The following is a 16,944-nucleotide window of genomic DNA, read 5'->3' on the forward strand; positions in this document are numbered from 1 at the left end:
AGCCTCGCTCTGCCCATTCACATGATTTTTCTTGTCAAATCAACCTAAGTAAATCCTACTCTGAAACCCCAGGAGACGACCTCAAGAATAACAAAAATGCGTCAACTCAGGTTAAAACAAACTCCAGCAATTAGGAACAATCATTCTGCAGCTCAGTGTGTGAGCGCCCAGCTGCAGACAAATGGGCACCGTAATCAGAGCAGAAGTCTGAAATAGTCCCCTTCACGAGAAAGATGACACCAATACATTTCTTCAAGGGACAGTGTTGTCACACGTGGCCAGAAGGGCCCCAAGTGATGTTGCTTCGCGTTCAGCCTCTTATCCCTGAATTTGTTGTCCTGGGATATGAGCAGTGGCTGGCTGGTCCCAGCATTCATTGCCCATCCCTAACTGACCTCCATTTCAGAGGATGGGGGCATTTTAAGAGTTGACCAATTGTACAAGGTATAATTCTTAACTGCTAACCTATCTCTCTCGAGATACAAATTAAGCAATATCGCCATCAACATGAGTTTGGACTCATACAGTGCAGAAGAGGCCCTTCAGCCCATCGAGTCTGCACCGACACATTAGAAACTCCTGAACTCCCACCTAACCCCACTTGCCAGCTCTTGGCCCAGAGCCCTGAATCTGATGATGGGCCAAGTGTTCATCCAGGTACTTTTTAACGGATGTGAGGCCTCCCGCCTCCTCCACCCTCCCAGGCAGCGCATTCCAGACCCTCACCACCCTCTGGGTAAAAAGCTATTCCTCACATCCCCCCTAAACCTCCTGCCCCTCACCTTGAGCCTGTGTCCCCCTCGTGACTGACCCTTCAACTAAGGGGAACAGCTGCTCCTTATCCACTCTGTCCATGTCTCTCATAATCTTAACACCTCGATCAGGTCGCCCCTCAGTCTTCTCTGCTCCAACGAGAACAACCCAAGCCTCCCCAACCTCTCTTCATAACTGAAACGCTCCGTCCCAGGCAGCATCCTGGTGAATCTCCTCTGCACCCCCTCCAGTGCAATCACATCCTTCCGATAATGTGGTGACCAGAACTGCACACAGTGCTCCAGCTGTGGCCTCACCAAAGTTCGATACAACTTCAACATGGCTTCCCTGCTTTTGTAATCTGTGCCTCGGTTGAAAAAGGTAAGTGTCCCAGATGCCTTTTTCACCACCCTTCCAACACGCCCTTCCGCTTTCAGAGATCTGTGGTCAAACACGCCAAGGTCCTTTTTTTCCACAGAACCTCCTAGTGTCCTACCATTCGTTGAATACTTGTCAAATTATTCCTTCCAAAGTATATCACCTCACACTTTTCAGGGTTAATTTCCATCTGCCCATTTGACCATTTCATCTGTATCTTCCTGTAGCCCAAGACATCACACCTCACTGTTAACCACTCGGCCAATCTTTGTGTCATCGGCTAACACTCTAACCACCGCCCCTTGACATTCAGTGGTGTTCCCATCACCGAATCCCCCACTGTCAGCGTCCTGGGGGTTACCATTGAACTGGACTCACCAGATAAACACAGTGGCTACAAGAGCAGGTCAGAGGCTGGGAATCCTGCGGTGAGTAACTCACCTCCTGACTCCCCAGAGCCTGTCCACCATTTACAAGGACACAAGTCAGGAGTGTGATGGAATACTCTCCCACTTGCCTGGATGGGTGCAGCTCCAACAACACTCAAGAAGCTCAACACCATCCAGAACAAAGCAGCCCCACTTGATTGACACCCCATCCACTCCCTCAGTAGCAGCAGTGTGTACCATCTACAAGATGCATTGCAGCAACTCACCAAAGATCCTTAGACAGCACCTTCCAAACCCACGACCACTTCCATCTAGAAGGACAAGGGCAGCAGATACCTGGGAACACCACCGCCTGCAAGTTCCCCTCCAAGCCACTCACCATCCTGACTGTGAAATATATCGCCATTCCCTCACAGTCGCTGGGTCAAAATCCTGGAATTCCCTCCCTAACGGCATTGTGGGTCAACCCACAGAACATGGACTGCAGCGATTCAAGAAGGCAGCCACCACCATCTTCTCAAGGGGCAACTAGGGATGGGCAATAAATGCTGGCCCAGCCAGCGACGCCCGTGTCCCACAAATGAATAAAAGCTTATTAATCCTATCCCACACATAGTCATTTATGTCATTTATATAATTGACAAATAGGGGGCCCAGCACGGATCCCTGTGGTGCACCACTGGACACGTGGAGGCCAAACTGGGCAAGGAAGGCAGATTTCCTTCCCGATTAATGAACCAGTGGATTTATAAATGTCAATCCGTCTCCCCATCCCCGTCTCTCTCCCTCCCCTCCCATCCAGATAGTTCGGGGGAGGTATTGTCACTGGAGAGACACAGAGGAAGATCTGAGGACCCTTCCCGACCGAACCCTGCCACCACAGACAGTGAAATTTGATTGCGAAATATAGATGGAATTAAAAGTCCGATGCTTGTTGTTAGAAAACCCGCCCGGTTCACTCCTGCCCCATTCTGGGGAGGAAATCCGTCGCGATTACCCGATCTGGAATACACGTGAATCCAGATCCCACACACGGTGATGTGGTCAACTCTTAGCTTCCTCCCCTTGCTCCTCTGAAACAGCTCCAGTGAGACACTGGGATCGAAGGCGGCACTTACAGGTGGGTGACAACAGTAACAACCCCCCCCAAATCTGGAATTAAGAATCTACTGATGACCCATTGTCGGAAAAACCCATCTGGTTCCTTTAGGGAAGGAAATCTGCCGTCCTTACCCGGTCTGGCCTACATGTGACTCCAGAGCCACAGCAATGTGGGTGACTCTCAACTGCCCTCCAAGGGGCAACTAGGGATGGGCAATAAATGCTGGGCCCAGCCAGCGACGCCCGTGTCCCCCCACAAATGAATATAAAAAATTTCCCGCTGTCTGGTACACGATTCCATCGGCACGACCAACCCTTCAGTTAAACGCGTCCTTTAGTTATTCACTCTCGTGATTGGCTGATGAGAGACATTAAGTTAACATTGGAGCAATTTTCCAATCTAAAATCTCAGACTTCAGACACTGTCAATGTTCACAGCGACGTTCAATAGCTTCCCACGATGGCAATTCAGAATTTACAATCATACCCAGTGTACAGATATCTCCCCGAGAGAGAGAGAGAGGGGACTGAGAGACACCAGTCAGTGTACAGATATCTCCCCGAGAGAGAGAGAGAGGGGTCTGAGAGACACCAGTCAGTGTACAGATATCTCCCCGAGGGAGAGAGAGAGGGGACTGAGAGACACCAGTCAGTGTACAGATAACTCCCCGAGAGAGAGAGAGGGGACTGAGAGACACCAGTCAGTATACAGATATCTCCCTGAGAGAGAGAGGGGACTGAGAGACACCAGTCAGCGTACAGATATCTCCCCGAGAGAGAGAGAGGACTGAGAGACACCAGTCAGTATACAGATATCTCCCTGAGAGAGAGAGGGGACTGAGAGACACCAGTCAATGTACCGATATCTCCCTGAGAGAGAGAGGGGACTGAGAGACACCAGTCCGTGTACAGATATCTCCCCGAGAGAGAGAGGGGACTGAGAGACACCAGTCAGTGTACCGATATCTCCCTGAGAGAGAGAGCGGGGACTGAGAGACACCAGTCAGTGTACCGATATCTCCCTGAGAGAGAGAGAGGGGACTGAGAGACACCAGTCAGTGTACCGATATCTCCCTGAGAGAGAGAGGGGACTGAGAGACACCAGTCAGTGTACAGATATCTCCCTGAGAGAGAGGGAGGACTGAGAGACACCAGTCAGTGTACAGATATCTCCCTGAGAGAGAGAGAGGACTGAGAGACACCAGTCAGTGTACAGATATCTCCCCGAGAGAGAGAGAGAGAGGACTGAGAGACGCCAGTCAGTGTACAGATATCTCCCCGAGAGAGAGAGAGAGAGGACTGAGAGACACCAGTCAGTATACAGATATCTCCCTGAGAGGGAGAGAGGGGACTGAGAGACACCAGTCCGTGTACAGATATCTCCCTGAGAGAGAGGGGACTGAGAGACACCAGTCAGTATACAGATATCTCCCTGAGAGGGAGAGAGGGGACTGAGAGACACCAGTCCGTGTACAGATATCTCCCTGAGAGAGAGAGGGGCCTGAGAGACACCAGTCAGTGTACAGATATCTCCCTGAGAGAGAGAGAGAGAGGGGACTGAGAGACACCAGTCAGTGTACAGATATCTCCCTGAGAGAGAGAGAGGGGACTGAGAGACACCAGTCAGTGTACAGATATCTCCCTGAGAGAGAGAGAGAGGGGACTGAGAGACACTAGTCAGTGTACAGATATCTCCCTGAGAGAGAGAGAGGGGACTGAGAGACACCAGTCAGTGTACAGATATCTCCCTGAGAGAGAGAGAGAGGGGACTGAGAGACACCAGTCAGTGTACAGATATCTCCCTGAGAGAGAGAGAGGGGACTGAGAGACACCAGTCAGTGTACAGATATCTCCCTGAGAGAGCGAGAGGGGACTGAGAGACACCAGTCAGTGTACAGATATCTCCCTGAGAGAGAGAGAGTGGGAGAGGGGACTGAGAGACACCAGTCAGTGTACAGATATCTCCCTGAGAGAGAGGGGGGATTGAGTTCACCAGTCAGTGTACAGATATCTCCCTGAGAGAGAGAGGGGACTGAGAGACACCAGTCAGTGTACAGATATCTCCCTGAGAGAGAGGGGGGATTGAGTTCACCAGTCAGTGTACAGATATCTCCCTGAGAGAGAGAGGGGACTGAGAGACACCAGTCAGTGTACAGATATCTCCCGGAGAGAGAGGGGGGATTGAGAGACACCAGTCAGTGTACAGATATCTCCCTGAGAGAGAGGGGGGATTGAGTTCAGCAGTCAGTGTACAGATATCTCCCTGAGAGAGAGAGAAGACTGAGAGACACCAGTCAGTGTGCAGATACCTCCCTGAGAGAGAGGGGACTGAGAGACACCAGTCAGTGTACAGATATCTCCCTGAGAGAGAGAGAAGGAGAGGGGACTGAGAGACACCAGTCAGTGTACGGATATCTCCCTGAGAGCGAGAGGGGACTGAGAGACACCAGTCAGTGTACAGATATCTCCCTGAGAGCGAGAGGGGACTGAGAGACACCAGTCAGTGTACAGATATCTCCCTGAGAGAGAGAGTGGGAGAGGGGACTGAGAGACACCAGTCAGTGTACAGATATCTCCCTGAGAGAGAGAGAGAGAGGACTGAGAGACACCAGTCAGTGTACAGATATCTCCCGGAGAGAGAGGGGGGATTGAGAGACACCAGTCAGTGTACAGATATCTCCCTGAGAGAGAGGGGGTATTGAGTTCAGCAGTCAGTGTACAGATATCTCCCTGAGAGAGAGAGTGGGAGAGGGGACTGAGAGACACCAGTCAGTGTACAGATACCTCCCTGAGAGAGAGGGGACTGAGAGACACCAGTCAGTGTACAGATATCTCCCTGAGAGAGAGAGTGGGAGAGGGGACTGAGAGACACCAGTCAGTGTACAGATATCTCCCTGAGAGAGAGAGTGGGAGAGGACTGAGAGACACCAGTCAGTGTACAGATATCTCCCTGAGAGAGAGAGGGGACTGAGAGACACTAGTCAGTGTACAGATATCTCCCTGAGAGCGAGAGGGGACTGAGAGACACCAGTCAGTGTACAGATATCTCCCTGAGAGAGAGAGGGGACTGAGAGACACTAGTCAGCGTACAGATATCTCCCCGAGAGAGAGAGGGGACTGAGAGACACCAGTCAGTGTACAGATATCTCCCCGAGAGAGAGAGGGGACTGAGAGACACCAGTCAGTATACAGATATCTCCCTGAGAGAGAGCGAGAGGGGACTGAGATACATCGATGACATTTTCTTCCTTTGGACTCATGGTGAACAATCACTGAAACAACTCTATGATGACATCAACAAGTTCCATCCCACCATCAGACTCACCATGGACTACTCTCCGGAATCGGTTGCATTCTTGGACACACGCACCTCCATTAAGGACGGTCACCTCAGCACCTCACTGTACCGCAAGCCCACGGATAACCTCACGATGCTCCACTTCTCCAGCTTCCACCCTAAACACGTTAAAGAAGCCATCCCCTACGGACAAGCCCTCCGAATACACAGGATCTGCTCGGATGAGGAGGATCACAACAGACACCTCCAGACGCTGAAAGACGCCCTCATAAGAACAGGATATGGCGCTCGACTCATCAGTCGACAGGTCCGACGCGCCACAGCGAAAAACCGCACCGACCTCCTCAGAAGACAAACACGGGACACAGTGGACAGAGTACCCTTCGTCGTCCAGTACTTCCCCGGAGCGGAGAAGCTACGACATCTTCTCCGGAGCCTTCAACATGTCATTGATGAAGACGAACATCTCGCCAAGGCCATCCCCACACCCCCCTCGTGCCTTCAAACAACCACGCAACCTCAAACAGACCATTGTCCGCAGCAAACTACCCAGCCTTCAGGAGAACAGTGACCACGACACCACACAACCCTGCCACAGCAACCTCTGCAAGACGTGCCGGATCATCGACACGGATACCATCATCTCACGTGAGAACACCATCTCCCAGGTACACGGTACCTACTCTTGCAACTCGGCCAACGTTGTCTACCTGATACGCTGCAGGAAAGGATGTCCCGAGGCATGGTACATTGGGGAAACCATGCAGACGCTACGACAACGGATGAATGATCACCGCTGGACAATCACCAGGCAAGACTGTTCTCTTCCTGTTGGGGAACACTTCAGCGGTCACGGGCATTCAGCCTTGGATCTTCAGGTAAGCGTTCTCCAAGGCGGCCTTCGCGACACACGACAGCGCAGAGTCGCTGAGCAGAAACTGATAGCCAAGTTCCGCACACATGAGGACGGCCTCAACCGGGATCTTGGGTTCATGTCACACTATCTGTAACCCTCATAACTTGCCTGGGCTTGCAAAATCTCACAAACTGTCCTGGCTGGAGACAATACACATCTCTTTAACCTGTGCTTAACCCTCTCTCCACTCACATTGTCTGTACCTTTAAAGACTTGATTACCTGTAAAGACTCGCATTCCAACCATTATTTTGTAAATTGAGTTTGTGTCTTTATGTGCCCTGTTTGTGAACAGAATTCCCACTCACCTGATGAAGGGGCAGCGCTCCGAAAGTTTGTGGCTTGTGCTCCCAAATAAACCTGTTGGACTTTAACCTGGTGTTGTGAGACTTAACATAAGAACATAAGAACTAGGAGCAGGAGTTGGCCATCTGGCCCCTCGAGCCTGCTCCGCCATTCAATAAGATCATGGCTGATCTTTTCGTGGACTCGGCTCCACTTACCCGCCCGCTCACCATAACCCTTAATTCCTTTACTGTTCAAAAATCTATCTATCCTTGCCTTAAAAACATTCAATGAGGGAGCCTCAACTGCTTCACTGCGCAGGGAATTCCACAGATTCACAACCCTTTGTGTGAAGAAGTTCCTCCTCAACTCAGTCCTAAATCTGCTTCCCCTTATTTTGAGGCTGTGCCCCCGAGTTCTAGTTTCACCCACCAGTGGAAACAACTTCCCTGCTTCTATCTTATCTATTCCCTTCATAATCTTATATGTTTCTATATGTTTGTTATATATTTCTTACTGGACTGAGAGACACCAGTCACTGTACAGATATCTCCGAGAGAGAGAGCAGACTGAGAGACACCAGTCACTGTACAGATATCTCCCTGAGAGAGAGAGAGGGGACTGAGAGACACCAGTCAGTGTACAGATATCTCCCTGAGAGAGAGCGAGAGGGAACTGAGAGACACCAGTCAGTGTACAGATATCTCCCTGAGAGAGAGAGAGGGGACTGAGAGACACCAGTCAGTGTACAGATATCTCCCTGAGAGAGAGAGGGGACTGAGAGACACCAGTCAGTGTACAGATATCTCCCTGAGAGAGAGAGGGGACTGAGAGACACCAGTCAGTGTACAGATATCTCCCTGAGAGAGAGAGGGGACTGAGAGACACCAGTCAGTGTACAGATATCTCCCTGAGAGTGGGGACTGAGAGACACCAGTCAGTGTACAGATATCTCCCTGAGAGAGAGAGGGGACTGAGAGACACCAGTCAGTGTACAGATATCTCCCTGAGAGAGAGAGAGAGGGGACTGAGAGACACCAGTCAGTGTACAGATATCTCCCTGAGAGAGAGAGGGGACTGAGAGACACCAGTCAGTGTACAGATATCTCCCTGAGAGTGGGGACTGAGAGACACCAGTCAGTGTACAGATATCTCCCTGAGAGAGCGAGAGGACTGAGAGACACCAGTCAGTGTACAGATATCTCCCTGAGAGAGAGAGAGAGGGGACTGAGAGACACCAGTCAGTGTACAGATATCTCCCTGAGAGAGAGAGAGAGGGGACTGAGAGACACCAGTCAATGTACAGATCACTTTATTAAGTAGATAAACAGTTCTATTTATTAGAATGAATTTGAGAAATTTGAAACATTCAGTAGTTGAGGCAGTAACATCATCGTGGGAAATTCATTTTGTATTTGAACAGAAGATTACCGTGACTGGGAGGTTCTGTGGTGTGGTGTTAGTCAGTGTATCTGTTTTGGACATTGTGATTTGACAGTGTTATTCCATTGTTCCGTTACTGTGACTGGCCCGCGTGTCACTCCACACCCGGACCTCCCAGCATTGAATAAAGTGGCTTTGCAAATCGCTTCACATCTCTACACATGTAGAACACTCCAAACATCCTATCCCTACAGTCAGACATTGACTCAATACAGCCTGTGGGTCTGTGATTCCCTCACACGGTGACGGGACGGGGGGGGTCTGTGATTCCCCCACACGGTGACGGGACGGGGGGGTCTGTGATTCCCCCACACGGTGACGGGACGGGGGGGTCTGTGATTCCCCCACACGGTGACGGGACGGGGGGGTCTGTGATTCCCCCACACGGTGATGGGACGGGGGGGGTCTGTGATTCCCCCACACGGTGACGGGACGGGGGGGTCTGTGATTCCCCCACACGGTGACGGGACGGGGGTCTGTGATTCCCCCACACGGTGACGGGACGGGGGGGTCTGTGATTCCCCCACACGGTGACGGGACGGGGGGGTCTGTGATTCCCCCACACGGTGACGGGACGGGGAGTCTGTGATTCCCCCACACGGGGATGGGACAGGGGGTCTGTGATTCCCTCACACGGTGACGGGACGGGGGGGTCTGTGATTCCCCCACACGGTGACGGGACGGGGAGTCTGTGATTCCCCCACACGGGGATGGGACAGGGGGTCTGTGATTCCCTCACACGGTGACGGGGGGGTCTGTGATTCCCCCACACGGTGACGGGACGGGGGGGGGTCTGTGATTCCCCCACACGGTGACGGGACGGGGGGTCTGTGATTCCCCCACACGGTGACGGGACGGGGGGGTCTGTGATTCCCCCACACGGTGACGGGACGGGGGGTCTGTGATTCCCCCACACGGTGACGGGACGGGGGGGGTCTGTGATTCCCCCACACGGTGACGGGACGGGGGGGTCTGTGATTCCCCCACACGGTGACGGGACGGGGGGGTCTGTGATTCCCCCACATGGTGATGGGACGGGGGGGTCTGTGATTCCCCCACACGGTGACGGGACGGGGAGTCTGTGATTCCCCCACACGGTGATGGGACGGGGGGGGTCTGTGATTCCCCCACACGGTGACGGGACGGGGAGTCGGTGTCTGTGATTCCCCCACACGGTGACGGGACGGGGGGGGGTCTGTGATTCCCCCACACGGTGACGGGACGGGGAGTCGGTGTCTGTGAGGGGTGTAATGATTTGGGGAGCGGACCAAAAGCAGAGACTGTCAGGGAATGAGTCCAATTTTAGAGTGAATTAGCCCAAGAGGAGGCAGAGACTAACTCGTGGCGGCTGAGAGAGGAGGTGGGGAGATTTGCTCAAATCCATGGCACCTCCACAGGCTGGGCTCTGAGGGAGCGCCGCAAGCTGGCCGTCTGCCTCGGGCCTGCGCAGGGGCCGGCTGCTGCCCATTATTCTCAGCTGATAAAATAGAAACCTTGTTCCCGATTGTGCAGGGGATTGTGTGGAGGTGGAGAGGATGGGGGGGGGCGAGGGGGCGGGGCGGGGGGGCTCACACCTTCTCCCTCTCTCCGCCCTCGAGGGAATGTGTTAGTCTGTGTGTGTGTGTGTGTCGCCCCCCCCCCCCACGCCCCGCCAGCTCCAATCACTGGATACAGTCCATGACGTGGATCTGCAAGGTGTCCATATCTGGGGCCAGGTACTGGCACTTGGGACATCGATAATCGGGCTGTTCATTGGGAACGCTGCGGCGGTGCGGAGGGTCTGCGGGAGCATTGAACGGGATGGTGTTCCCACTCAGGAAGTAGTTACCTAGGGGAGGAGGAGGAGAGGGAGATATTTGATTTGATTTATTATTGTCACATGTATTAACATACAGTGAAAAGTGTTGTTTCTCGCGCGCTATACAGACAGAGCATACCGTTCATAGAGTACAAAGGGGAGAAGGAAAGGAGAGGGTGCAGAATGTGATGCTACAGTCATGGCTAAAAATTTTGAACGTTTATTAATCAGTGTCACAAGTAGGACGGCTCGGTGGCACAGTGGGTTAGCACTGCTGCCTCACAGCGCCAGGGACCTGGGTTCGATTCCCGGCTCGGGTCACTGTCTGTGTGGAGTCTGCGCATTCTCCCCGTGTCTGCGTGGGTTTCCTCCGGGTGCTCCGGTTTCCTCCCACAGTCCGAAAGACGTGCTGGTTAGGGTGCATTGGGCCGTGCTAAATTCTCCCTCAGTGTCCCCGAACAGGAGTGTGGCGACTAGGGGATTTTCGCAGTAACTTCATTGCAGTGTTAATGTGAGCCTATTTGTGACACCGATAAATAAACTTGAAACTACTTTGAGAAAAAGTAACGAAAGAAGTGGCCCATGCACACAGTAAGATCCCACAAACAGCTTTGTGATAATCACCCCAATCATCTGCTGGCAGCCTTGTTGGCTGAGGGATAAATATTGGCCCAGGATACCAGGGAGAACTCAATACTGACCCTCCCGCAGTGCGGCGCTCCCTCAGCACTGACCCTCCCGCAGTGCGGCGCTCCCTCAGCACTGACCCTCCCACAGTGCGGCGCTCCCTCAGCACTGACCCTCCAACAGTGCGGCGCTCCCTCAGCACTGACCCTCCCACAGTGCGGCGCTCCCTCAGCACTGACCCTCCCACAGTGCGGCGCTCCCTCAGCACTGACCCTCCCACAGTGCGGCGCTCCCTCAGCACTGACCCTCCCACAGTGCGGCGCTCCCTCAGCACTGACCCTCCAACAGTGCGGCGCTCCCTCAGCACTGACCCTCCCACAGTGCGGCGCTCCCTCAGCACTGACCCTCCCACAGTGCGGCGCTCCCTCAGCACTGACCCTCCCACAGTGCGGCGCTCCCTCAGCACTGACCCTCCCACAGTGCGGCGCTCCCTCAGCACTGACCCTCCCACAGTGCGGCGCTCCCTCAGCACTGACCCTCCCACAGTGCGGCGCTCCCTCAGCACCGACCCTCCCACAGTGCGGCGCTCCCTCAGCACTGACCCTCCCACAGTGCGGCGCTCCCTCAGCACTGACCCTCCCACAGTGCGGCGCTCCCTCAGCACCGACCCTCCCACAGTGCGGCGCACCCTCAGCACTGTGGCGCTGGAGTTTGTAACCCGGGTGCTCGGATGGGGAGACGCCAGTTCATGTTGATCTCCGGGGAACTCACCTTGCCCCGTCATCGGTGTCCGAAGGCTGTCGTTGTGCCGTCGTTGCAACTCCTCAAGGTGACTTCTTTCAGGGGAGAAAAGGAGAGAGAATTCGCAAGAGTGTCAAAACCAAGAGAAGAGAGAGACACAATCGTGACAAAATCCTCAGAGAAATTCTGGCCTCTCCAATTGCAACACAGAGAAACAGAGAGACACAGAAACTAGAAGCAGGAGGAGGCCATTCGGCCCTTCCAGCTGCTCCCCCATTCATTCTGATCACGGCTGATCATCGAATTCAATATCCTGATCCCCCCCCTCTCCCCCATATCCCTCGATCCCTTTCGCCCCAAGAGCGATATCTAATTCCTTCCTGAAATCACACAACGTTTTGGCCTCAGCTACTTTCTGTGGGAGTGAATTCCACACATTCACCACCCTCTGGGTGAAGAAATTTCTCCTCACCTCAGTTCTAAAAGGTTTCCCCCTTATCCTCAAACTATGACCCCTAGTTCTGGACTCCCCCCACCATCGGGAACATTCTTTCTGAATCTACCCTGTCTAACCTTGTTAGAATTTTATAAGTTTCTTGGAGTATTGTGTGCAATTCTGGTCACCCTATTATAGAAAGGTTATTATTAAACTGGAAAGAGTGCAGAAAAGATTTACTAGGATGCGACCGGGACTTGATGGATTGAGTTATAAGGAGAGGCTGGATAGACTGGGACTTTTTTCTCTGGAGCGTAGGAGGCTGAGGGGTGACCTTATAGAGGTCTATAAAATAATGAGGGGCACAGATCAGCTAGATCGTCAATATCTTTTCCCAAAGGTAGGGGAGTAAACTAGAGGGCGTAGGTTTAAGGTGAGAGGGGAGAGATACAAAAGTGTCCAGAGGGGCAATTTTTTCACACAGAGGGTGGTGAGTGTCTGGAACAAGCTGTCAGAGGTACTGTAGAGGCGGGTACAATTTTGTATTTTATGAGTTCGTAAGATATAGGAGCAGAATTAGGCCATTCGGCCCATTGAGTCTGCTGCGCCATTCGATCATGGCTGATATGTTCCTCATCCCCATTTTCCTGCCTTCTCCCCATAACCCTTCAACCCCATTCCCAATTAAAAATCTGTCTAACTCCCCCTTCAATGTACTCACTGTCCCAGCATCCACTGCACGCTGGGGCAGCGAATTCCACAGATTCACAACCCTTTGGGGGAAGTAGTTTCTCCCCAACTCTGTTTTAAATTTGCTCCCCCTTATCCTGAGACTGTGACCTCTCGCAGGACCTACACAGAGGGTGGTGGGTGTCTGGAACTCGTTGCCGGGGGAGGTAGTGGAAGCGGTAGTGACTTTTAAGGGGCGTCTTGACAAGTACATGAATAGGATGGGAATAGAGGGATATGGTCCCCGGAAGGGTAGGGGGTTTTAGTTAAGTCGGGCAGCATGGTCGGTGCAGGCTTGGAGGGCCGAAGGACCTGTTCCTGTGCTGTAAATTTTCTTTGTTCTTTGATGCAAAGATAATAACTCATTTTGAGACAGAGGTAGGAAGGATTTTCTCTGGTGAAATAGGCTTAGTCAATGATTGAAGTTGTGTTAAGTGGATGAAATGGGTCCTTTTTTAAATTCATTTTATTTTATTCATTCCTGGGACATGTGCGTCGCTGGCTGGCCAGCATTTATTGCCCATCCCTAGTTGCTCCTTGGAGGGCAGTGAGAGTCAACCACGTTGCTGTGGCTCTGGAGTCACATGTAGGCCAGACCGGGTAAGGACGGCAGATTTCCTTCCCTGAAGGAACCAGATGGGTTTTTCCGACAACGGGTCATCAGTAGATTCTTAATTCCAGATATTTTTTGTGAATTCAAATTCCACCCTCTGCCGTGGCGGGATTCGAACCCGGGTCCCCAGAACATTCGCTGAGTTAATAGTCTTTGCGATGATACCACCAGGCCACCATCGCCTCCCCCAGGTTCAGCGGGTAATTGGGAAGGCAAATGGAGTGTCAGCCTTTATCTCATAGGGATTGGAGTATAAGAATAGAGAAGTCTTGCTAAAACTATACAAGGCACTGTTTAGACCCCCCCCAGAATACTGGGAACAGTTTGGGCCCCTTTATCTAAGGAAGGATATCCCGGCATTGGAGGCAGTCCGGAGAAGGTTCACTTAGTCGATACCGGGTAGGGAGGGATTTTCTTATAGAATCATAGAGTCATAGAATCCTACAGTGCAGAAGGAGGCCATTCAGCCCATCGAGTCTGCACCGACCACAAGCCCACCCAGGCCCTATCCCCAAAACCCCATGCATTTACCTTAGCTAGTCCCCCTGACACTAAGGGGCAAGTTAGCATGGCCAATCCGCCTAACCCGCGCATCTTGTGAGAGGAAACTGGAGCACCCGGAGGAAACCCACGCAGACACGGGGAGAACGTGCAGACTTCACACAGACAGTGACCCGAGCCGGGAATCGAACCCGGGTCCCTGGCACTGTGAGGCAGCAGTGCTAACCCACTGTGTCACCGTGCTGCCCCCTATGGGGAGAGGTTGAGTAGGTTGGGGGCCTGTACTTATTGAGATATAGCGGATCCTTAATGATCTTCAAGGGAAGAGTGATCATAACATGAAAGAATTTCAAATTGAGTTGGAGGACGGGAAACTGGAGTCCCACGCCCGCATTCTGGAGCTAAGCAAAGATAATTACAGTGGCATGAGGACTGATGTGGCAATAGTGGAGCGGGCGGGAAGGTAGAACAGTTGATGATCAGTGGCAGATGTTTAAAGAGGTAATCAATTCCACCCAACTAAAATACATTCCAGAGAGGAAGCAGTACGGTGGCACAGTGGTTAGCACTGCTGCCTCACAGTGCCAGGGACCCGGGTTCGATTCCCGGCTTGGGTCACTGTCTGTGTGGAGTCTGCACATTCTCCCCGTGTCTGTGTGGGTTTCCTCCGGGTGCTCCAGTTTCCTCCCACAGTCGAAAGATGTGCAGGTTAGGGGGATTGGCCATGCTAAATTGCCCCTTAGTGTCCAAAGATATGCAGGTTAGGGGGATTGGCCATGCTAAATTGCCCCTTAGTGTCCAAAGATGTGCCAATTGGGTGGATTGGCCATGCTAAATTGCCCCCTAGTGTCCAAAGATGTGCAGGTTAGGTGGATTGGCCATGCTAAATTGCCCCCTAGTGTCCAAAGATGTGCCAATTGGGTGGATTGGCCATGCTAAATTGCCCCTTAGTGTCCAAAGATGTGCAGGTTAGGTGGATTGGCCATGCTAAATTGCCCCTTAGTGTCCAAAGATGTGCAGGTTAGGTGGATTGGCCATGCTAAATTGCCCCTTAGTGTCCAAAGATGTGCAGGTTAGGTGGATTGGCCATGCTAAATTGCCCCCTAGTGTCCAAAGATGTGCCAATTGGGTGGATTGGCCATGCTAAATTGTCCCTTCGTGTCAGGGGGATTAGTTAGGGTAAATGCATGGGGTTATGGGGATAGGGCCTGGGTGGGATTGTGGTGGGTGCAGACTCGATGGGCTGAATGGCCTCCTTCTTCACTGTAGGGATTCTATGATGAAAGATTGTAAAAGGGGAAAGAAAGGGGCGGCACGGTAGCGCAGTGGTTAGCACTGCTGCTTCACAGCTCGAGGGTCCCGGGTTCGATTCCCGGCTCGGGTCACTGTCTGTGTGGAGTTTGCACATTCTCCTCGTGTCTGCGTGGGTTTCCTCCGGGTGCTCCGGTTTCCTCCCACAGTCCAAAGATGTGCGGGTTAGGTTGATTGGCCAGGTTAAAAATTGCCCCTTAGAGTCCTGGGATGTGTAGGTTAGAGGGATTAGCGGGTAAATACGTGGGGGTAGGGCCTGGGTGGGATTGTGGTCGGTGCAGACTCGATGGGCCGAATGGCCTCCTTCTGCACTGTAGGGTTTCTATAAAAAAAAAGATTCATGGCTAAGCAAGGAAGTGAAAAAATAACTTAAAGACAAACACTAAAGCATATTGTGATGTGGAATGGCTGTTGTTGGACTGGGTTAGGCACAGGAAGTAGTCTCACAACATCTCCGATAGCTCGTGCTACCAAATAAACCTGTTGGACTTTACCCTGGTGTTGTGAGAATGCTTACTAAGGAATACCGTATTGCAAAGGCCAGTGGTAGGCTGGGAGACTCGGGAACCACAGGGTCATTAAAAAGTAATCAAGATTTGCGGATAACACACAGATTGGCCGGGTGGTTAACAGTGAGGCGGAGTGTCTTGGGCTACAGGAAGATACAGACGGAATGGTCAAATGGGCGGATTAGTGGCAGATGGAATTTAACCCTGAAAAGTGAGAGGTGATCCACTTCGGAAGGAGTAATTTGACAAGGAAGAACTCAATGAATGGAAGGACACTGGGAAGTTCTGTGGCGTGTTTGTCCACAGATCTCGGAAAGCGGAAGGGCGTGTTAATCGGGTGGTGAAAAAGGCATCTGGGACACTCGCCTTTATCAATCGAGGCACAGATTACAAAAGCAGGGAAGCCATGTTGGAGTTGTCTAGAACTTTGGTGAGGTCACAGCTGGAGCACTGTGTGCAGTTCTGGTCACCACATTATCGGAAGGATGTGATTGCACTGGAGGGGGTGCAGAGGAGATTCACCAGGATGCTGCCTGGGACGGAGCGTTTCAGTTATGAAGAGAGGTTGGATAGATTTGGGTTGTTCTCATTGGAGCAGAGAAGACTGAGGGGTGACCTGATCGAGGTGGACGAGATTATGAGGGACACGGACAGAGTGGATAAGGAGCAGCTGTTCCCCTGAGTTGAAGGGTCAGTCACGAGGGGGACACAGGCTCAAGGTGAGGGGCAGGAGGTTCAGGGGGATGTGAGGAAAAGCTTTTTACCCAGAGGGTGGTGAGGGTCTGGAAGGCGCTGCCTGGGAGGGTGGAGGAGGCGGGAGGCCTCACATCCTTTAAAAAGTACCTGGATGAACACTTGGCTCATCATCACATTCAGGGCTCTGGGCCAAGAGCTGGCAGATGGGGTTAGGTGGGAGTTGAGGTGTTTCTAATGGGTCAGTGCAGACTCGATGGGCTGAAGGGCCTCTTCTGCGCTGTATGATTTTATGATATAAAAAAGGATAGGAAAGCATATAAAAGGAAGAGAGTAGCTAAAATCAGACCAGATTAATCAGGATCTCATTGAATGGCGGGGGGGGGGGGGTTTCGATGGGGTGAATGGTGGGGGTTTCGATGGG

At 52.4% G+C, this 16,944-nt stretch overlaps 1 protein-coding gene across 1 annotated transcript in view; it reads right to left on the minus strand.

The window, feature by feature from the left end:
- Positions 1-8,414: 8,414 nt before the first annotated feature.
- LOC144488711 (NF-kappa-B essential modulator-like) overlaps positions 8,415-16,944 on the minus strand; it is a gene marked incomplete at its 5' end in the record, with an annotated part of 9,129 nt that continues 599 nt past the window's right edge. The window contains 2 exons of the mRNA XM_078206804.1: positions 8,415-10,390; positions 11,759-11,823. Coding sequence (XP_078062930.1) covers positions 10,224-10,390; positions 11,759-11,823 — 232 coding nt within the window. The remainder of the gene's footprint in view (positions 10,391-11,758; positions 11,824-16,944) is intronic.

Source organism: Mustelus asterias, unplaced genomic scaffold (assembly GCF_964213995.1).
Source record: "Mustelus asterias unplaced genomic scaffold, sMusAst1.hap1.1 HAP1_SCAFFOLD_1797, whole genome shotgun sequence".
Taxonomy (NCBI): Eukaryota; Metazoa; Chordata; class Chondrichthyes; order Carcharhiniformes; family Triakidae; genus Mustelus; species Mustelus asterias.